The 22697-nt window shown below is 45.7% G+C and overlaps 1 protein-coding gene across 5 annotated transcripts in view; it reads left to right on the plus strand.

The window, feature by feature from the left end:
* Positions 1 to 22697, plus strand: part of LOC124011043 (runt-related transcription factor 1-like) — a 72954-nt gene that overhangs the window by 40355 nt on the left and 9902 nt on the right. For 3 of the 5 annotated variants that reach the window (XM_046323994.1, XM_046323993.1, XM_046323995.1), the window contains exons 3-6: positions 5818 to 6074; positions 8765 to 8921; positions 20082 to 20186; positions 21686 to 21886. In XM_046323994.1, the coding sequence (XP_046179950.1) occupies positions 5818 to 6074; positions 8765 to 8921; positions 20082 to 20186; positions 21686 to 21886 (720 nt within the window). Of the gene's footprint in view, positions 1 to 3829; positions 4578 to 5233; positions 5491 to 5817; positions 6075 to 8764; positions 8922 to 20081; positions 20187 to 21685; positions 21887 to 22697 lie in introns of those variants that run through there. The other 2 variants (XM_046323996.1, XM_046323990.1) reach the window with 2 other exon arrangements.

Genomic DNA, 22697 nt, shown 5'->3' on the forward strand with positions numbered 1-22697 from the left:
CACATTTTAACTGAGCTTTGTGTTTTATTTATGAAATCCTAAACGTATATACGACGATATTAGAATAGGCTATAATAAATGAAATCTCAAATTATAGATTTAGTAGGATCCGTTTGCAATCAAATGTATCTCTTATACACTGTTAAACTGATGTGTTGAGAACCGCTTCATCAGTTTGAAATATTTTGTGTCCTAAATTTCAAACATAAATGTAGTCCTAATTTGTGGCCTATTGTTTGGTTGTTGTTTAAAGTTAAGGGACCATCTGGCATGTGCTGGTCGGTTCTGCGTGAAGTGCTGTGTTGTGCTGCATTGTAAAAGATAACATTATCGGTGGCGGCAGGTAGCCTAGTGGTTAGAGCGTTAGGTCAGTAACCGAAAGGTGCCGGATTGAATCCCCGACCTGGCAAAGTAATAATCTGTCGTTCTGCCTCTGAACAAGGCAGTTAACCCACTGTTCCCCAGTAGTCCGTCATTGTAAATAAGATTTTGTTCTTTACTGACTTGCCTAATTAAATGTTAAAAATGTAAAGATGAGTTGTGTCCGTCTCACAGCACGGATATATTTCAACACAAACAATTGCGACAAAATGCGTTTCCAGTCAAATGCTCAAACGGCGGCTGGCCCGGGCCTTGCCGTCACGACACGCACCTGCACAGAGATATAACTATACTTTCTAACGTGAGTCATTGGATGTGGTTATAACGGACTTATTTGATTGACTGAATTATAATGCTTTATTCAAGGGGGCATGATTGACTTTTGTGGTTGTATTGTAATATATATATATATATATATATATATATATATATATTATTATTATTATTATTATTATTCAGCCATGGCACAAGTGGCTGGCCTTTTTTGTAGGCGATTTAGCTTCTGCTTCTTTTATCCGGCACCATTGAATCACATTTCCAGTAAGCTGTTTGGGAGTTTTAGTGAAGTTGATGACCAATGATACTTTTAAACATGAATAATCACTCAACATTCTGCTCGCAGCCCCATGCGCACAAGCCATGGTAAATAGGCCTAACTGAATTAATGTTCTTCTGTAGGCCTATGTCAGCACTTCCTAAATAATGGAACATTGATTAATCAGAGGGAATCCACATAAATATTTTTTGTATCAGTTTATCTAATAAAAAAAACGTTTTTTTTTTTGCCTTGAGAATGTATCTATTGCAAAAAATACGCACCATTATCCATTATTTCGTTACGGCCTAAATGAATCAATCCAACATCAAGAAGATGTTAGGACAGGAACAATCAAGTTCCGATTCTTTGCACCGTGTTTCCTGTATATAGAGCAAAAAGGCCAGTCACTTTCTATCACGGACACTGTAGTCGGACCGGCCAGGCGGATGCTTAAGCCGTTACATTTTTTATCATCACCCCTGTGTCTATACGTTCTTAAAACACGGGGAGAGAGGAGAGAAACTGACAGTTCTCTAAAACTCCCCGACAAGGCTGTCAGACTGACCTCTCTTTGTCAAATCAAACTGAAAAACTCATCAGACGAATACTTTCTGCTGAGCTCTGCATGTACAGGTGGACTAGACTCTTCATAGTCAACATGGCAAAGACACATAGCCTGTGGCGATGAATATTGAACTGGTCAATCGAAATGAGCTAAACATAGGAGATAATGAGAGAACAAAATCATAATTTTGTATTTCAGAATCATTTTCTTTCTGCTTTGATCTGAATTTGAAAGTAGCCTACAATGTGGGGTTAAATCATTTCCATAATGGAACATATTTACACCATGCAAACATATTCACCTATACACATAAGATCGTCTGTTTTTATTTACATCGTCACGCAATATAAAATAATTCTCTCCAGTGAGGCCTGCGAGTATGTTACAGCTTTCCATTTGTCAGGAGGTGATTTAGATCGTATGCCGCCACCTATTGTTGATATTTGGTGCAGCCACGACGCCCACACTGCGCACTGACACCACAAGGCCTGGGAGGTGCTTTAAGCTGTCGTGGAAAAAGTGTTCAATGTCATACTTCAGTAAAAGTCAAGATACCATAAAGAAAATGACTCAAGTAAAAGTGAACGTCACCCAGTAAAAGTCTAAAAGTATTTGGTTTTAAATGTATTTAAGTACTCAATTGTCATAGGCCTATTTGAGTAAAAGTAAAAGCTATACGTCAAATTCCTTATAATAAGCTAATCAGAAGGCACAGCGTTCTTGTTTTTATATTTACGGACAAACAGGGGTACACACGCAGTATGTGTTTAGTGAGTCAGCAAGATAGGCAGTAGGGATGACAATGAGTTATATTGATAGGTGCGTGGATTTGACCAATGCTGTACTTTTGGGGGTCAGGGAATACATATGGGAGTAAAAAGGTACATATTTTCTTTAGGAATGTAGTGGAGTAAACGTAAAAGTTGTCAAAAATATAAACAGTAAAGTAAACATAACCCCCAAAAACTAGGCTACATAAGTAGTACTTCAAAGTATTTTTACTTAACTACGCTACTTTACGCCGCCATCTTTATGTGGCGACGTTGTTTTCCACAGTCGCGGTAAACAAAAGGTAACTTTCATGCTTACTTGTAGATAACTGTCTATTTGAAGTCTTGTTGTTGAGGATGAGAGCCTACATTCTGACACCGTGAAAGCTACATTCTAAGCACGCGCATTTACGCTCTGTCACACTATCATGAAATATATGCCATTTAGCAGACGCTTTTATCCAAAGCGACTTACAGTCATGTGTGCATACATTCTACGTATGGGTGGTCCCGGGGATCGAACCCACTACCCTGGCGTTGCAAGCGCCATGCTCTACCAACTGAGCTACAGAAGGACCACACATCCCATGTGCAATGGTTACTTTATTCAGTATGTCTGTGTTGTGCATGGATTGTGGAACCTACTATAACGTCAACCTCTGCACCCCCATCACGTTGGACACTAGCCATCGTGCTATAGAGGGGGAATAGGCCTATAAGAAATGGGATATCGTCCCCAAAATGCGTCACTGTGGCCTCCATATAATCTATTCGCAGATGTGATGCTGCCTGGGTTATATGGTGAGAGCGATGACGTGGTGGCTATTGCTGATATCATATTCCCCGAATAAATCAGCGCATGACCAATACGTCCACTGGAACAGTACACGCGCCCTGGAATTCAGCATGGAATTCAGCAGAATGGCTGTCTTTGTATAAATGTCCCCCTCATCGACAGATGAGTCATTTGAGCTTCTCTCTTTACTTTTCCTGTTATTGAACGTCTATATAGGCACATAGGCTATGTCTTATTGGCTGGCGTATTGCATGGATATTTACTCATCTTATTTTGTTATGGTGTATACAGACTATGTTTTGACACCGTCACGAGAAATCATCCGGGAATATCAGGCATTAGGTAGGCTAAAGTGTATTTCCAACTAAATATGTGTGTTTGGTGTCCAAACGCATAGGCCTAATTGTGATTTGGGCAGTTTTTTGTGAACAATCATTTTAATCCACCTTTCAATATACTTTTTTGTTTTTGTATTGGTATCCAACATCCAATTGCACGCTGTTGACTTTTAGGTTAAAACCACAATACTCGAGCGCGACCGCTGTGTCCGTCTCTCGTCGGGCATCGTGCACCGCAGCCCCAAAGTGGAATTCCATTGACTGGCCCGAGCCTTCCGAAGAACCCACAGTTCTCCATCCCTGGACGGACGCAGCTCTGATTGGTTAAACCCTCCCGGACTCTCCGTAGTTGCTCGATTCCATTGGCTGAGATCTGTCTCTATGCAAATCCAACCCTGGAGGGACGCATTCCAGCACTGCCGACTGACTGCCAGTAAAACCCTGCCTCCCACTGTCGGGACGTTCATTCATACGCAGCAACTCAACTCTATACACAACCGGAGCATTCAACAAGGGTTTGTCGAAATATAAGGCTGTTTGCAGTGACACATCCTAGCCTATTCCTCGTTGACATTCCAGACACTATTTATAAAAGCGAAATTAAAGTGTTTTCCGTCTCCCATGTTGGCACGCATAGAGACGAGAAGATCCCTATTGCGAATTGGGGAGCCATAGAACATCCATCAAAGTTGACATTTTGTGGCGAATAACTCACAAGTTATTGAAGAACAACAGAAGAGGAAAATAACAGAAAACAAGAACCCAACTGGACTTTCTTATTCGCTGCTCATTTGAATGCGCCCTGAGACCTCCTTGGATGACGGTCGGGTTTTATTTAGTATCTGCTCGGTGGATGCCTCGTCAGTTTATGTGTCCATAACACCGATCATGGAATGAGTACTTCACACACCGACATTTGGCGGGATGTGCGTAATTTGTTAACCGAAGGTCTTTGACTCCACTACAACGCAGAGACCCAGTTTTATTCGTGCCCACGCAGGTACCTTCAGACTGTCGTCTGGTTTCCACTGTTGATCCACGTGCCTTGGGAGAGTTAATCTAACGACAACGGGTTTCATTTTAGAGGCAACTATCAGAAGAAACATAGAGCTATATATTCCACAGAGAGTCCGTTTAACTGGATCCTACTGCGGTACACAAATGGTCTTCCTTTGGGACGCCAAATACGGTACATTAACTTATTTTCACATTTTACGCACGGTTGAATATGTGTTGGTATCTATACCCATCTTGTTCTGTCTAACTTATCAACACCATACTGTGGCAGAACCTGTGTATTATTATCAACCAAGATTTCAACTTCCCTCTGAACTGTGGTTTAGTGCTTTGTGCATGCTAGGTTCCAAATGTAGCCTGTAGCCTACTCGCTGTGAGAGAAAAAACCGTTGGCGTCCTGCCAATTATTACGTTTATTTCCTCTTCAAATTCTGGTTTCGGTATGTTTCTTGGCTGTGTGAATGTGCGCGGGTATAAATGTACGCACAAATGTCAACACACACACATACACGCACTTGAGGTTAGGCTTCATTAATCCGTTGTCACTAGATACCACCGCCACAAAGTCATAAACCCCGCCTATTCTTATAATTTATCTCCATAAAATCTGATTTTTAAGCTAAACTTAACCCTGAATTTAACCACACTGCTAACTTATTCTTAACCCTAAATGAAGAGCAAAAAGCTCATCTGAGTTTTCATGTAGTTTTACCTACAGACAACTTAACTTTGTGACTGTGGTAACTAGTGGGAACCACATTAAAACACATGCAAAGCACATTACTTCCCCTCTCATCAACGGTTTATAAATAAATCCTTCCATCCACAGCGCGTGGTTTGCTATTAGTATTGGATAGTTAGATGAGAGCAACACAGAGTTGGAGTTCAGTCCAGTTCTGTGGTACACTAGTCCAAGTTCTGTTGAAAGTGCGAGAGGCAGCAGCGGTTTTTAAACCCCCGGTCGTTCCAAACCGCCAACATGTGGCATCGATTGTGGTGGGCTTGGCTGAGTGGCAGACAGACAGACCGACGGAGAGCGCGCGCCGGGCCCTGTCAGACTCAGCATCGCTGGCTGGTTTTTAACGGTTTGGTTTCACGTGTCTCCGGCTCTCCAGGGTTGGGTTCCGCTGTTGTAATTTCACTGCGCTCTATTCTGAGAACTTGTATAATTCTGTGCTCTGAAGGCCAACTTGAAACTACATGCACATTGATAAACAGAATAGAAAATACTGATGATATGCACAGTTCAAAATGTGAATAGCCTAAATTAGTTTTTAATTACTTTCTACGAAGTTATATGCCTTATTGACATACTGTTGACTCAATAGTGTGTGTGCGCGCGCGTGTACGCCTGTGTCGCGTCTGTCTGTGTCCTCACTCACTTATTTATCTACATCTCCATCTTTCTCCAGACCCAGCACCTGGTCGGCGCTTCTCCCCCCCTTCCACCACCCTGTTGTCAGGTAAGATGAGTGAGGGTCTGCCCCTGGGTGCCCAGGAGAGCAGTAGCGCCGCCCTGGTGGGAAAGTTGCGTATTGCAGACCGAGGCATGGTGGAGGTGCTGTCAGAACACCCAGGAGAACTGGTGAGGACAGACAGCCCCAACTTCATCTGTTCTGTCCTACCCACACACTGGAGGTGCAACAAGACGCTGCCCATCGCATTCAAGGTGAGTGAGGGAGTGTGTGTGTGTGTGTGTGTGTGTGTGTGTGTGTGTGTGTGTGTGTGTGTGTGTGTGTGTGTGTGTGTGTGTGTGTGTGTGTGTGTGTGTGTGTGTGTGTGTGTGTGTGTGTGTGTGTGTGTGTGTGTGTGTGTGTGTAGTGCTATATTTGTTGTTTTATATTGAATAATTTCTGGAGGCTGTAGAGGAACGTTTTCCTGCCCAAATTTAGTCTGATGGCAACATTTCTCATAAATGTCTATGTATATTTGTGTCAAATAAAATATATATATATATATTGTCAGATGCACTGAATACAACAGGAATTACAACCTTACCTTGAAATGCTTACTTACAAGCCCCTAACCAACAATGCAGAGTTTTAAAAATGTAAGTAAGAAAAATTTGCTAGATAAACTAATGGAAAAATAAAAACACAAATAAAATAACAATAACGAGGCTATATACAGGGGGTACCGGTACCGAGTCATTGTGCAGGGGTACAGGGTAGTCCAGGTAATTCAGGTATTATGTACATGTAGGTGACGGGGTAAAGTGACTATGAATTGATAATAAACACAGAGTAGCAGCAGTGTGTGTGTGAAGAGTGTGAAGAAATGTGTGTGTGTGCGTGTGTGTGTGGGTTGCGTCAATATACATGTGTGTGTGTTTTGGGTGTGTATGTGTTGAAATGTCGTTGTAGTATGTATGAGTGTGTGGTTATTGTCCAATGAGTGTACATCGAGCTTGTGCCAAATTTCTGTCAATGCAAATAGTCTGGGAGGCTATTTGATGAACTGTTCAGCAGTCTTGAGGGTAGAAGATGTTAATGAGCCTTTTGGTCCCAGACTTGGCGCTCCGGTACCACTTGCCGTGTGTGTGAGATGGTGCTTGATAACTGGCCATGAGCAGTACCCAATCTCCCAACCTCATAACTAGCTACCAATAAGCCATTTCAGGCTATCAATCAAGTTAAAGTAGCTTGTCTAACTATCTTAGTTGGCATGCCAGCTGGCAAGGTTGATAGACTTAGAAAAGCAAGCAATTACTAAATGTACTGAATTAGACTCACATTCCTTCCAATATTTTACCCAGATTTGAGCAGAGAATCACAGAGAAGCATATTTAGTTTCAGGAGGACACAGACAGCTCAAGGTGTATGGTTACATATGCAGAAAATGTTTGTTTTTTTACATAGAATTAAGCGTAATGATTATGGCTCTAGATTGCCGGAAAAAATCTGTTTCAGGTATTTTAAAAATGCAAAATTCTCCAATTTACAAATGGAATACAGAATACACTTTTAATTGGAGAAAAATATTATTATAGCCATAGCCTACTTCCTTTACAGTGTTTCACTTTGTCATGCAGTTCTCAGAATTGGAATGATGCACGTCAATGTCTCCAGTTGTTTCATTAGGCTGATGTCATTCTGGGCATCCATAATGGGAATTATATCCTCCAAGTAAAGTACTTTTAAGCACTTTAGGACAAAAGCGTTTGTGAAAAAAGCCATAGAAAAATACTGTGAAATCAGATTGAGGGAGTTGTATACATTATGTACATTATAAACAAAGTCATAGGCGGATGTTGTTGCCATTAAGTGTGTGTTTGTGTCTGGATGTTGTTGACCGTCTGCTTGAAGAGCTCTATAATCGTTTCCTCATTATTGTTTGTTCTGCAGGGCCGTTTTCACGCTCCACCGAACCTCTCTCTCATGTCTGACTTCCGTAGCTCCCCAACAGTCCTCGAGAATGTAAACTATACTGGGACTGCCAAACACCCGTATTTTACATCTCTGCCGCGTGTGTGGGTGAAGGGGGGGTTGTGTGTGGGTGAAGAGGGGTTGTGTGTGTGTGTGGGTGAAGGGGGGTTGTGTGTGTGTGTGTGTGGGTGAAGGGGGGGTTGTGTGTGTGTGTGGACTAAAGATGTAGTTTCTCAGTTGAAAAGAGCCGTAGAACCCATGCCCGGTATCTCCTCTGTACATTTGCACGCTGATTGGTGGCCATGATTACAGTTAATATGAAAATGACTCTCCCTGGGTCTATTTGCTTTGGGTGTGGAGCTATTCAGTCTGTAGTCTGGGTGGCTTTCTGGAGCACAAAAACACCCAGACTGCCCTCCCATTTAGTAGACCCAGGGTTGGAACAATTACTGAGACATCGACTAAATAGATTCAAAATGAATAATTAAATCATTATGAAGTACTAGAATTTCACATTTTTCAATATAATTTTTTAAAGTATAAACATAGTTGAATACACTCGGAATAGAGTGTTGCAATATAACTAAAGATGCTCCTCTTTTAACAAATACATATATCTACCCAGGGGCGCAACTTGGTTTTAGAAGTGGGAGGGGGGGCATAATGGTTAATATTATTTTATTTTTTAATTATCCAGTCGAATAAACTCTCCAAACAGCCTACCCAACCACTCGGAGGCATCCTAAAAACACACTGTTGCCCCGTTTTGTATCACAATCCAATGATAAAAGGTGGAGGGGGGGGGGGACAAAACTGCATGTCCCCCCGTCCCCAGTATAGGTTGCGCCCCTGATGTTTTGTGTAAAGTGTTCAATGTAAAGTACGTGTGTAATTATGTTTATGTATTGTCTTTTTTGTAATGTGCAAGACAAGCAATAAAGTTTCCATCTATCTGACTGTGTCTCTGTCTCTTTCTCTCCTCCTATTGCCGTAGGTGGTTGCCCTTGGTGATATCCCTGACGGTACCTTGGTCACGGTGATGGCGGGGAACGATGAGAACTACTCAGCAGAGCTCCGCAATGCCACGGCCGCCCTCAAGAACCAGGTGGCTCGCTTCAACGACCTGCGCTTCGTAGGCCGCAGCGGACGAGGTACACACACACACACACACACACACACACACACACACACACACACACACACACACACACACACACACACACACACACACACACACACACACACACACACACACATATATATAGATACACTGATATAGCTCTCTCTCTCTCTGACCCTAACGGACGGTGAACCGCAGTTACTCCAAATCAGGTGCAGGCAAATGTCTTATCTATTTAAAACACAGGCCTCTCTGTGCATAAGCTATCTGTTACTGTACACACACACACACACACACACACACACACACACACACACACACACACACACACACACACACACACACACACACACACACACACACACACACACACACACACACACCTCAATTGTCCCATTGTCCTGCTAGGCAAACAGCCATCTAGTCTGACTTAAAACACACACCCACAGGACCTAGAATGCAGCTCAAGGGTTAATTACAGTATGACTGTATGTGTGAACTTGTCTGAACTTGTGGTGAACGTTGATGAAACTAGGTGAGTGTTTGGTTGGGTTGTGGTCAGAGTGTTGGTCTGGCTGCAGCTCAGTAGGCTGTGGCCCAGTGTTAGTGTGGTTACGGTGGTGTGGTTTAGAGTTATGTAAGGGATCTCTTTCTCACACACACACACACACACACACACACACACACACACACACACACACACACACACACACACACACACACACACACACACACACACACACACACACACACACACACACACACACACACACACACACACACACACACACACACACGTCTGAATATGAAATGAAACATTCTAAACACACACACACACTCCTCCTTCTCCTCTTTTCTTCTGGGAAACACACACACACCATGACAGAGGTTTATTCAGAAGGAAGATAAGACAAGTGATTGGCTAATGCTGATAGGACCCACTGTGGCAAACACACTGCTGTACTCATCAAGCCTAGACCTGAACACCCCACACACACACGCACGCACACACACACACACACACACACACACACACACACACACACACACACACACACACACACACACACACACACACACACACACACACACACACACACACACACACACACACACACACACACACACACACAGAAATCATCCCATTGATAAGGGCTATTACAGATGGAGAGTTCCGGAGTAAACAGTCATCTCTGTACAGTAAGCCCCAGAGAAATGTAAACTGGGTAAAAGCCTTGGCACTTAGACACACACACACACACACACACACACACACACACACACACACACACACACACACACACACACACACACACACACACACACACACACACACACACACACACACACACACACACACACACACACACACACACACACACACACACAGAGAGAGACACAGAGACACACACACACACACACACAGAGACACACACACACAGACACACACACAGACACACACACAGACACACACACAGACACACACACAGACACACACACAGACACACACACACACAGACACAGCTTTTAGATGTGCACTGATGGTGTCCGATCAGACAGACAGACTGATGACACACCAGCAACAAAGACCACAGCTGTTCTCTCATCCTATCTCTCTCGATCGCTCTACCTCTCCCCTCTATCACTTACCGATCCTCTCAGATTCTTTCTTGCAGATAGCACACCAGCAACAAAGACCACAGCTGTCCTTCCTCTGTCTTTCTGTCTCCTCCCACTCTCCTCTCTTTCTGGATATAGGAGCAGTGAGTTACTGGGCGGCCAAACAGCACAAACAATCTCAGACATATGTATCTCTTTCTTTCGCTCTCTTTCTCTCATTTTCTCTCTTGTAAACACAGTTGTTTGGATGTGCACACACACTTGTTCACATGCTAACACATTAGAGGTCGACCGATTATGATTTTTCAATGCCGTGTGTGTGTGTTTACCGATGAATCGGCCAATTTTTTATTTATTTATTTGTAATAATGACAATTGCAACAATACTGAATGAACACTTATTTTAAATTAATATAATACATCAATAAAATCAATTTAGCCTCAAATAAATAATGAAACATGTTCAATTTGGTTTAAATAATGCAAAAACAAAGTGTTGGAGAAGAAAGTAATATGTGCCAATATGCAATATGTGCCATGTAAAATACGTGCCGTAAATGTGTGCCATGTAAAATATGTGTGCCATGTAAAATGTGTGCCATGTAGAATGTGTGCCATGTAAAATATGTGCCGTAAATGTGTGCCATGTAAAATATGTGCCGTAAATGTGTGCCATGTAAAATATGTGTGCCATGTAAAATATGTGTGCCATGTAAAATGTGTGCCATGTAAAAATGTGTGATATGTAAAATGTGTGCCATGTAAAATGTGTGCCATGTAAAAATGTGTGCCATGTAAAATGTGTGCCATGTAAAATGTGTGCCATGTAAAATGTGTGCCATGTAAAATGTGTGCCATGTAAATGTGTGCCATGTAAAATGTGTGCCATGTAAAATGTGTGCCATGTAAAAAAGCTAACGTTTAAGGTCCTTGCTCAGAACATGAGAACATATGAAAGTTGGTGGTTCCTTTTAACATGAGACTTCAATATTCCAAGGTAAGAAGTTTTAGGTTGTAGTTAATATAGTATTTATAGTACTATTTCTCTCTATACCATTTGTATTTCATATACATTTGACTATTGGATGTTCTTATAGGCACTATAGTATTATAGCCCAAAAATACAGATTTCCGATTATTATGAAAACTTGAAATCGGCCCTAATTAATCGGTCGACCTCTATAACACAAGCACAGTATAGTGTACACACACACACACAGTGTTGTCAGGGGCCGTTTTCGAGCTGTGTTGTCTTCTTCCCATCTGCCTCTCAGACAGAACGTCTCCCTCACAGACACTAATACTTCAGTGTGTGTGTGTGTGTGTGTGTGTGTGTGTGTGTGTGTGTGTGTGTGTGTGTGTGTGTGTGTGTGTGTGTGTGTGTGTGTGTGTGTGTGTGTGTGTGTGTGTGTGTGTGTGTGTGTGTGTGTGTGTGTGTGTGTGTGTGTGTGTGTGTGTGTGTGTGTGTGATATTTGCATACATATGGAGAAAAGAGAAGAGGATTTTTTGTGTGTCTATGTCTGATGTAAGACAATGAGCAATATTTTAAGCAGAAATGTGATTGTGAAATATCATCATATTTGGCAATTCAATTATCCTACAATAACTTACTTTAGAAAAATAGTAAGTACTACATGAGGAATAATGGACAGTTTTCCCATTATGGTGAATATTACTCAAGCCAGCGCATGTCCAGGCCCGTCTGAAGTTTGCCAATGACCATCTGGATGATCCAGAGGAGGAATGGGAGAAGGTCATGTGGTCTGAGGAGACAAAAATATAGCTTTTTGGTCTAAACTCCACTTGCCGTGTTTGGAGGAAGAAGGATGAGTACAACCCCAAGAATACCATCCCAACCGTGAAGCATGGAGGTGGAAACATCATTCTTTGGGGATGCTTTTCTGCAAAGGGGACAGGACGCCTGCACCGTATTGAGGGGAGGATGGATGGGACCATGTACCGCAAGATCTTGGCCAACAACCTCCTTCCCTCAGTAAGAGCATTGAAGATGGGTCGTGGCTGGGACTTCCAGCATGACAACAATCCGAAACACACAGCCAGGGCAACTAAGGAGTGGCTCCGTAAGAAGCATCTCAAGGTCCTGGAGTGGCCTAGCCAGTCTCCAGACCTGAACCCAATAGAAAATCTTTGGAGGGAGCTGAAAGTCTGTATTGCCCAGCAACAACCCTGAAACCTGAAGGATCTGCAGAAGGTCTGTATGGAGGAGTGGGCCAAAATCCCTGCTGCTGTCATGCAGGTGAAAGAGGACCCAAACGCGACTTAACAGAAACAGAGTTTATTAAAGTCCAAAACGGAATAACAGAAATCCTCTAGATTTGTAGAGGGGAAACAACTGGAGAAGCGGCCACAGACTGCAGGTCGCTTCGGGTAGGCGCAGGCCGTAGTCGACTGAGACACCTGCTCACACGCAGCATCTGATGAAGGCACAAAACACGACAGGACAGGGTGATACACAATCACGGCAAAAACACGACAGGACAGGGCGAAACGCAATCACAGCATGGTGAATACAATACAAGGAACCGACGGGACAGGAACGGATCACAAAGGAATAAATAGGGACTCTAATCAGGGGAAAGGATCGGGAACAGGTGCGGGAAGACTAAATGATGATTAGGGGAATAGGAACAGCTGGGAGCAGGAACGGAACGACAGAGAGAAGAGAGAGCGAGAGAGTGAGAGAGGGATAGAAGGAGGGAAAGAACCAAACAAGACCAGCAGAGGGAAACGAATAGCATGGGGAGCACAGGGACAAGACATGACAATAAATGACAAACATGACAGTACCCCCCACTCACCGAGCGCCTCCTGGCGCACTCGAGGAGGAATCCTGGCGGCAACGGAGGAAATCATCGATGAGCGAACGGTCCAGCACGTCCCGAGACGGAACCCAACTCCTCTCCTCAGGACCGTAACCCTCCCAATCCACTAGGTATTGGTGACCCCGTCCCCGAGAACGCATGTCCATAATCTTATGTACCTTGTAAATAGGTGCGCTCTCGACAAGGACGGGAGGGGGGAGGGAAGACGAACGGGGGTGCGAAGAAAGGGCTTAACACAGGAGACATGGAAGACAGGATGGACGCGACGAAGATGTCGCGGAAGAAGCAGTCGCACAGCGACAGGATTGACGACCTGGGAGACACGGAACGGACCAATGAACCGCGGAGTCAACTTACGAGAAGCTGTCGTAAGAGGAAGGTTGCGAGTGGAAAGCCACACTCTCTGGCCGCAACAATACCTTGGACTCTTAATCCTGCGTTTATTGGCGGCTCTCACCGTCTGTGCCCTGTAACGGCAAAGTGCAGACCTCACCCTCCTCCAGGTGCGCTCACAACGTTGGACAAACGCTTGAGCGGAGGGAACGCTGGACTCGGCAAGCTGGGATGAGAACAGAGGAGGCTGGTAACCCAGACTACTCTGAAACGGAGATAACCCGGTAGCAGACGAAGGAAGCGAATTGTGAGCGTATTCTGCCCAGGGGAGCTGTTCTGCCCAAGACGCAGGGTTTCTGAAAGAAAGGCTGCGTAGTATGCGACCAATCGTCTGATTGGCCCTCTCTGCTTGACCGTTAGACTGGGGATGAAACCCGGAAGAGAGACTGACGGACGCACCAATCAAACGACAGAACTCCCTCCAAAACTGTGACGTGAATTGCGGACCTCTGTCTGAAACGGCGTCTAACGGGAGGCCATGAATTCTGAATACATTCTCAATAATGATTTGTGCCGTCTCCTTAGCGGAAGGAAGTTTAGCGAGGGGAATGAAATGTGCCGCCTTAGAGAACCTATCGACAACCGTCAGAATCACAGTCTTCCCCGCAGACAAAGGCAGACCGGTAATGAAGTCTAAGGCAATGTGAGACCATGGTCGAGAAGGAATGGGGAGCGGTCTGAGACGACCGGCAGGAGGAGAGTTACCCGACTTAGTCTGCGCGCAGTCCGAACAAGCAGCCACGAAACGGCGCGTGTCACGCTCCTGAGTCGGCCACCAAAAGCGCTGGCGAATAGACGCAAGAGTGCCTCGAACACCGGGATGACCCGCTAACTTGGCAGAGTGAGCCCACTGAAGAACAGCCAGACGAGTGGAAACAGGAACGAAAAGGAGGTTACTAGGACAAGCGCGCGCGACGCAGTGTGCGTGAGTGCTTGCTTAACCTGTCTTTCAATTCCCCAGACTGTTAACCCGACAACACGCCCATAAGGAAGAATCCCCTCGGGATCAGTAGAAGCCACAGAAGAACTAAACAGACGGGATAAGGCATCAGGCTTGGTGTTCTTGCTACCCGGACGGTAAGAAATCACAAACTCGAAACGAGCGAAAAACAACGCCCAACGAGCTTGACGGGCATTAAGTCGTTTGGCAGAACGGATGTACTCAAGGTTCTTATGGTCTGTCCAAACGACAAAAGGAACGGTCGCCCCCCAACCACTGTCGCCATTCGCCTAGGGCTAAGCGGATGGCGAGCAGTTCACGGTTACCCACATCATAGTTGCGCTCAGATGGCGACAGGCGATGAGAAAAATAAGCGCAAGGATGAACCTTATCGTCAGACTGGAAGCGCTGGGATAGGATGGCTCCCACGCCTACCTCTGAAGCGTCAACCTCGACAATGAATTGTCTAGTGACGTCAGGAGTAACGAGGATAGGAGCGGACGTAAAGCGTTCTTTTAGAAGATCAAAAGCTCCCTGGGCGGAACCGGACCACTTAAAACACGTCTTGACAGAAGTAAGAGCTGTGAGAGGGGCAGCAACTTGACCGAAATTACGAATGAAACGCCGATAGAAATTAGCGAAACCTAAAAAGCGCTGCAACTCGACACGTGACCTTGGAACGGGCCAATCACTGACAGCTTGGACCTTAGCGGAATCCATCTGAATGCCTTCAGCGGAAATAACGGAACCGAGAAAAGTAACGGAGGAGACATGAAAAGAGCACTTCTCAGCCTTTACGTAGAGACAATTCTCTAAAAGGCGCTGTAGAACACGTCGAACGTGCTGAACATGAATCTCGAGTGACGGAGAAAAAATCAGGATATCGTCAAGATAGACAAAAACAAAAATGTTCAGCATGTCTCTCAGAACATCATTAACTAATGCCTGAAAAACAGCTGGCGCATTGGCGAGACCGAACGGCAGAACCCGGTACTCAAAATGCCCTAACGGAGTGTTAAACGCCGTTTTCCACTCGTCCCCCTCTCTGATGCGCACGAGATGGTAAGCGTTACGAAGGTCCAACTTAGTAAAGCACCTGGCTCCCTGCAGAATCTCGAAGGCTGATGACATAAGGGGAAGCGGATAACGATTCTTAACCGTTATGTCATTCAGCCCTCGATAATCCACGCAGGGGCGCAGAGTACCGTCCTTCTTTTTAACAAAAAGAACCCCGCCCGGCCGGAGAAGAAGAAGGCACTATGGTACCGGCGTCAAGAGACACAGACAAATAATCCTCGAGAGCCTTACGTTCGGGAGCCGACAGAGAGTATAGTCTACCTCGAGGAGGAGTGGTCCCCGGAAGGAGATCAATACTACAATCATACGACCGGTGAGGAGGAAGGGAGTTGGCTCGGGACCGACTGAAGACCGTGCGCAGATCATGATATTCCTCCGGCACTCCTGTCAAATCGCCAGGTTCCTCCTGAGAAGTAGGGACAGAAGAAACGGGAGGGATGGCAGACATTAAACACTTCACATGACAAGAAACGTTCCAGGATAGGATAGAATTACTAGACCAATTAATAGAAGGATTATGACATACTAGCCAGGGATGACCCAAAACAACAGGTGTAAACGGTGAACGGAAAATCAAAAAAGAAATAGTCTCACTGTGGTTACCAGATACTGTGAGAGTTAAAGGTAGTGTCTCAAATTTGATACTGGGAAGATGACTACCATCTAAGGCAAACATGGGCGTAGGCCTGTCTAACGGTCTGAAAGGAATGTTATGTTTCCGAACCCATGCTTCGTCCATGAAACAACCCTCAGCCCCAGAGTCAATCAAAGCACTGCATGTAGCACCCGAACCGGTCCAGCGTAGATGGACCGACATAGTAGTACAAGATCTAGATGAAGGGACCTGAGTAGTAGCGCTCACCAGTAGCCCTCCGCTTACTGATGGGCTCTGGCCTCTTACTGGACATGAATTAACAAAATGTCCAGCAACTCCGCAATAGAGGCACAGGCGGTTGGTGATCCTCCGTTCCCTCTCCTTATTCGAGATGCGAATCCCTCCCAGCTGCATGGGCTCAGTCTCAAAGCCAGAGGAGGGAGATGGTTGCGATGCGGAGCAGGGAAACACCGTTGATGCGAGCTCTCTTCCACGAGCCCGGTGACGAAGATCTACCCGTCGTTCTATGCGGATGGCGAGAGCAATCAAAGAATCCACATCTGATGGAACCTCCCGGGAGAGAATCTCATCCTTAACCACTGCGTGGAGTCCCTCCAGAAAACGAGCGAGCAGCGCCGGCTCGTTCCACTCACTAGAGGCAGCAAGAGTGCGAAACTCAATGGAATAATCCGTTATGGACCGTTCACCTTGGCATAAGGAAGCCAGGGCCCTAGAAGCCTCCCCACCAAAAACTGAACGGTCAAAAACCCGAATCATCTCCTCTTTAAAGTTCTGGAAATCGTTAGAGCAATCAGCCCTTGCCTCCCAGATAGCTGTGCCCCATTCTCGAGCCCGGCCAGTAAGGAGCGAAATGACGTAAGCAACCCGAGCTCTCTCTCTAGAGTATGTGTTGGGTTGGAGAGAGAACACAATCTCACACTGCGTGAGAAAGGAGCGGCACTCAGTGGGCTGCCCGGAGTAGCAAGGTGGGTTATTAACCCTAGGTTCTGGAGGCTCGGCAGGCCAGGAAGTAACAGGTGGCACGAGACGTAGACTCTGGAACTGTCCAGAGAGGTCGGAAACCTGAGCAGCCAGGTCTTCCACGGCATGGCGAGCAGCAGACAATTCCTGCTCGTGTCTGCCGAGCATGGCTCCTTGGATCTCGACGGCAGTGTAACGAGCGTCTGAAGTCGCTGGGTCCATTCCTTGGTCGGTTCCTTCTGTCATGCAGGTGAAAGAGGACCCAAACGCGACTTAACAGAAACAGAGTTTATTAAAGTCCAAAACGGAATAACAGAAATCCTCTAGATTTGTAGAGGGGAAACAACTGGAGAAGCGGCCACAGACTGCAGGTCGCCGGGTAGGCGCAGGCCGTAGTCGACTGAGACACCTGCTCACACGCAGCATCTGATGAAGGCACAAAACACGACAGGACAGGGTGATACACAATCACGGCAAAAACACGACAGGACAGGGCGAAACGCAATCACAGCATGGTGAATACAATACAAGGAACCGACGGGACAGGAACGGATCACAAAGGAATAAATAGGGACTCTAATCAGGGGAAAGGATCGGGAACAGGTGCGGGAAGACTAAATGATGATTAGGGGAATAGGAACAGCTGGGAGCAGGAACGGAACGACAGAGAGAAGAGAGAGCGAGAGAGTGAGAGAGGGAGGGGGAGAGAGAGGGATAGAAGGAGGGAAAGAACCAAACAAGACCAGCAGAGGGAAACGAATAGCATGGGGAGCACAGGGACAAGACATGACAATAAATGACAAACATGACAGCTGCAGTGTGTGCAAACCTGGTCAAGAATACAGGAAACGTATGATCTCTGTAATTGCAAAAGGTTTCTGTACCAAATATTAAGTTCTGCTTTTCTGATGTATCACATACTTATGTCATGCAATAAAATGCAAATTAATTACTTAAAAATCATACAATGTGATTTTCTGGATTTTGTTTTAGATTCCGTCTCTCACAGTTGAAGTGTACCTATGATAAGAATTACAGACCTCTACATGCTTTGTAAGTTGGAAAACCTGCAAAATCGTATCAAATACTTGTTCTCCCCACTGTATGTGATCTCATAGCTTCTCTAGACTCTGAGAATAGTCCTGGCTGCCTGCTTGTGTGTGGTCTGGACAGTAATGCTGAGTACTTCCACAGTACAGCTGAGTGTGTGTGTGTGTGTGTGTGTGTGTGTGTGTGTGTGTGTGTGTGTGTGTGTGTGTGTGTGTGTGTGTGTGTGTGTGTGTGTGTGTGTGTGTGTGTGTGTGTGTGTGTGTGTGTGTGTGTGTGTGTGTGTGTGTGTGTGTGTGTGTGTGTGTGTGTGTGTGCACGGAATAGTAAACAATCAAACATTTTCCCAACTGGGGACATTTTGTTCGTCCCCACAAGGTTTAGGGTTTAGAATTACGTTTAGGGTTTGGAGCTAGGGTTAGGGTAATGCGATTTTGAATGGGACTGAACTGTGTGTCCCCACAAGGTTAGCTGTACAAGACTGTGGGTGTGTGTGAGTAACAGTAGCCAGGGCTTTAGCTGGCGTAGGCTGGTCTGTGTGTGGTAACTCTATTCAAGCCTTGGCACAGCCTCTGACCGCCTCCCCTGGGCGCCCATACCTCCATGGTGGGTGACAAGTGTGTGTGTGTGTGTGTGTGTGTGTGTGTGTGTGTGTGTGTGTGTGTGTGTGTGTGTGTGTGTGTGTGTGTGTGTGTGTGTGTGTGTGTGTGTGTGTGTGTGTGTGTGTGTGTGTGTGTGTGTGTGTGTGTGTGTGTGTGTGTGTGTGTGTGTGTGCACATCCTCTCAGCATATGCCCGTCACTCATCACCATGCATTGAGGTACAGAGCCCGAGGGAGAAAAACACACACAGATGATGATGATTGTCTCCTCCACTCACCTAGGAATCTCTATACTTACACTCACACGGAGATACACAGATATACACACACATGCAGACAGACAAACACACACAGATTCATAGATCTATACAGAAACACAGTCACAGTGTTGACTGTCAGCCTTGTCCTCTCATCACCAGACCCTCTGACTGCAATTAGTCACACGGCGGCTACACCAGCCAAGTCTGCACCCACACACACACACACACACACACACACACACACACACACACACACACACACACACACACACACACACACACACACACACACACACACACACACACACACACACACACACACACACACACATAAACGAACACAACGAAAATAAACACACACGAACACAAAAACACACACACTCATTTAAACGTATAATAAACACACACATGTACACACACACTCTGTTTGTCTGTGTGTGTCTATGAGCAGTAAATAGGTGTGGAGCCGTAGGGTCTGTCTGTCTCTCTGATGTCTCTCTGGGTTATTTCTGTGTCAGGCTGATCTTAATGTCTTATCCAGACCTGGGGTATATTGGGATAGAGGGGGGGAGGTAGATGGAGAGAGAGAGAGAGAGAGAGAGAGAGAGAGAGAGAGAGAGAGAGAGAGAGAGAGAGAGAGAGAGAGAGAGGGAGTGCATGCTTCAGGGAGGTGCAGACCAACATGGGAGAAGAGGGAGGGGTAGGCAGGGGAAATAGAGGCCCATGCCGGTGGTTATTGTGAGACACGAGGTTTTCTGTGTAGATGATCACATTAAAACATATTTTCACTCTCTCTTTCCCTCCTCTCCCCCCTCTCTTCCTGTCCTCCTCCAGGGAAGAGTTTCACTCTGACCATCACGGTGTTCACCAACCCTCCCCAGGTGGCCACCTACCAGAGAGCTATCAAGATCACCGTGGACGGGCCCAGAGAACCACGCCGTGAGTACCACCTTCATCCTCATCATCGCACTTATCAACGTCACATGACTCCGGCAGTTGAAGGATGAGCGTGGGCGTAGGATTTCACTAAGACAATGGAAGACAATGCATCCTAAGCATAGTTATCCTCGTCATTATTATCCAAGTTGTTATTACATTATCATGATCATGCTGCCCATCATGACCATAATTACCATTAGAGTGGTATGGGATTTGTAGTTGCATTAGTTCTGGGTTGTAGTTCTGGGAGGGTGCTGATTGGAAGACTCATCACACCTGTGTCTCGTGGTTGTTAACGGGACTATTCCCTGATGGTCCGTTATTCTGGTCGGGAATCTGGTGTTGGGCGCCGCGCAACGATCCAGGGTCTGGCTGGCTGGCTGGCTCAATGTGTGCGTGTGTGTGTGTGTGTGGAAGGTCTGGCTGACTCTAGGTTCTGGCCCGCGCTTCAAAGGGCTAAGACACAGGCTCCAGTTACAGCACCACTTCCTCCCAGTGCACCAGTCGTGTGTGTGTGTGTGTGTGTGTGTGTGTGTGTGTGTGTGTGTGTGTGTGTGTGTGTGTGTGTGTGTGTGTGTGTGTGTGTGTGTGTGTGTGTGTGTGTGTGTGTGTGTGTGTGTGTGTGTGTGTGTGTGTGTGTGTGTGAGAATGTGAAGACGAGTGATGGTTTTTCACAGCTGAGGCTGGCTAGCTGGCTGGATACTTTCTGTCTCCGTTTTCTTCCTCCGTCTATCTCTCTCCCCTATTTTGTCTCTCTCTTTTGGTCTCTTTCTCCCCCTCTTTTCTCTCTCTCTCTCTCTCCCCCTCTTTTGTCTCTCTCTCTTCCCCATCTTTTGTCTCTCCCCCATCTTTTCTCTCTCTCTCTCTCTCTCTTTCTCATATCTCCCTCTCATATCTCTCTCTCTCATATTTCTCTCACTCTCTCCCCCATCTTTTTTATCTCTCTCTCATCTCTCTCTCTCTCTCTCTCTCTCTCTCTCTCTCTCTCATATCTCTCTCTCATATCTCTCTCTCTCATCTCTCTCTCATATCTCTCTCTCTCTCATCTCTCTCTCATATCTCTCTCTCTCTCATCTCTCTCTCATATCTCTCTCTCTCTCTCTCTCTCATCTCTCTCTCTCTCTCTCTCTCTCTCTCTCTCTCTCTCTCTCTCTCTCTCTCTCTCTCTCTCTCTCTCTCATATCTCTCTCTCTCATCTCTCTCTCATATCTCTCTCTCTCTCTCTCTCTCTCTCTCTCTCTCTCTCTCTCATATCTCTCTCTCTCTCATATCTCTCTCTCATATCTCTCTCTCATTGTCTCTTATGTCCTTTCAGTCTGGCCCCTCATATCACTCAACATGAAACCAAATAGGGAAAAATCTCATATTGTAATTAGAACTGAGACCTCAAACTAAAGAAAAAAAAGAGAGAAAAACATGTCAACAAACAGGCAGGCAGACAGACTGAGAGATTGATTGATCGATGGAGAGTGTATGTGTTTCTGCCTGCGTGTTTGTAGGCCACAGACAGAAGCTGGAGGATGTGAAGACGGGAGCATTGGCCTTCTCCGAGCGTCTGAGTGAGCTGGAGCAGCTAAGGCGGAGCTCCATGAGGGTCACGCCCCCTCACCATCATCACCACCACGCCCCCACTCCCAATCCCCGGCCCGCCCTGAACCCGGCCCAGTTCAGCAACCCCACACACCACACACAGATACCAGGTGAGTCTTCTCTCATGGTACCACATACACCCACGGGGCATAGGCTACATGCTAACTGTCATCACACAGTGAAATCACTGGCATTATGCCTCCACATACGTAGCAAACAACACTCAAACAATGTGGAAGAGAGCAGGAGAGAAGAGGCCCAATCAAGTTGTTTTTCACACATTTTTCTGTGTATATTTATCTAAGCAGTGTTTTCTTTAACTCTGGGTTTGGAAAGACCAGTACTTCCTTTTTTGTGGTTTTAGCCAATCCTATTGCGGTTAACGTGTGGCACTAGAGCCTCTGACACACACGCCCGCAGTTTCTGTTCCTCTTCTCCAGAAGTGTTGTGTGTGTGTGTGTGTGTGTGTGTGTGTGTGTGTGTGTGTGTGTGTGTGTGTGTGTGTGTGTGTGTGTGTGTGTGTGTGTGTGTGTGTGTGTGTGTGTGTGTGTGTGTGTGTGTGTGTGTGTGTGTGTGTGTGTGTGTGTGTATGTCTCTGTGTGTGTGTGTGTGTTGGCCAGTATATGTAGACAGTTGTCGTGAGGAAGCAGGCCAGGGAGGAGAGGAGGAAGTGAGAGTCAGCTGACAGGAAGTAGAACTGTGTGAAAAAACCCTCATTTCAAATCTAAACACGCAATACTCCAGTGGAGGCTGCTGAGGGGAGGACGGCTCATAATAATGGCTGGAACAGAGCGAATGCAATGACATCAACCACATGGAAATCATGTGTTTGATGTATTTGATACCATTCCACTCCAGCCATTATTATGAGCCCGTTCTCCCCAATTAAGGTGCAACCAGCCTCCTGTGCAATACACTACA

The sequence above is a fragment of the Oncorhynchus gorbuscha genome, linkage group LG23 (genome assembly GCF_021184085.1).
Source record: "Oncorhynchus gorbuscha isolate QuinsamMale2020 ecotype Even-year linkage group LG23, OgorEven_v1.0, whole genome shotgun sequence".
Classification (NCBI taxonomy): domain Eukaryota; kingdom Metazoa; phylum Chordata; class Actinopteri; order Salmoniformes; family Salmonidae; genus Oncorhynchus; species Oncorhynchus gorbuscha.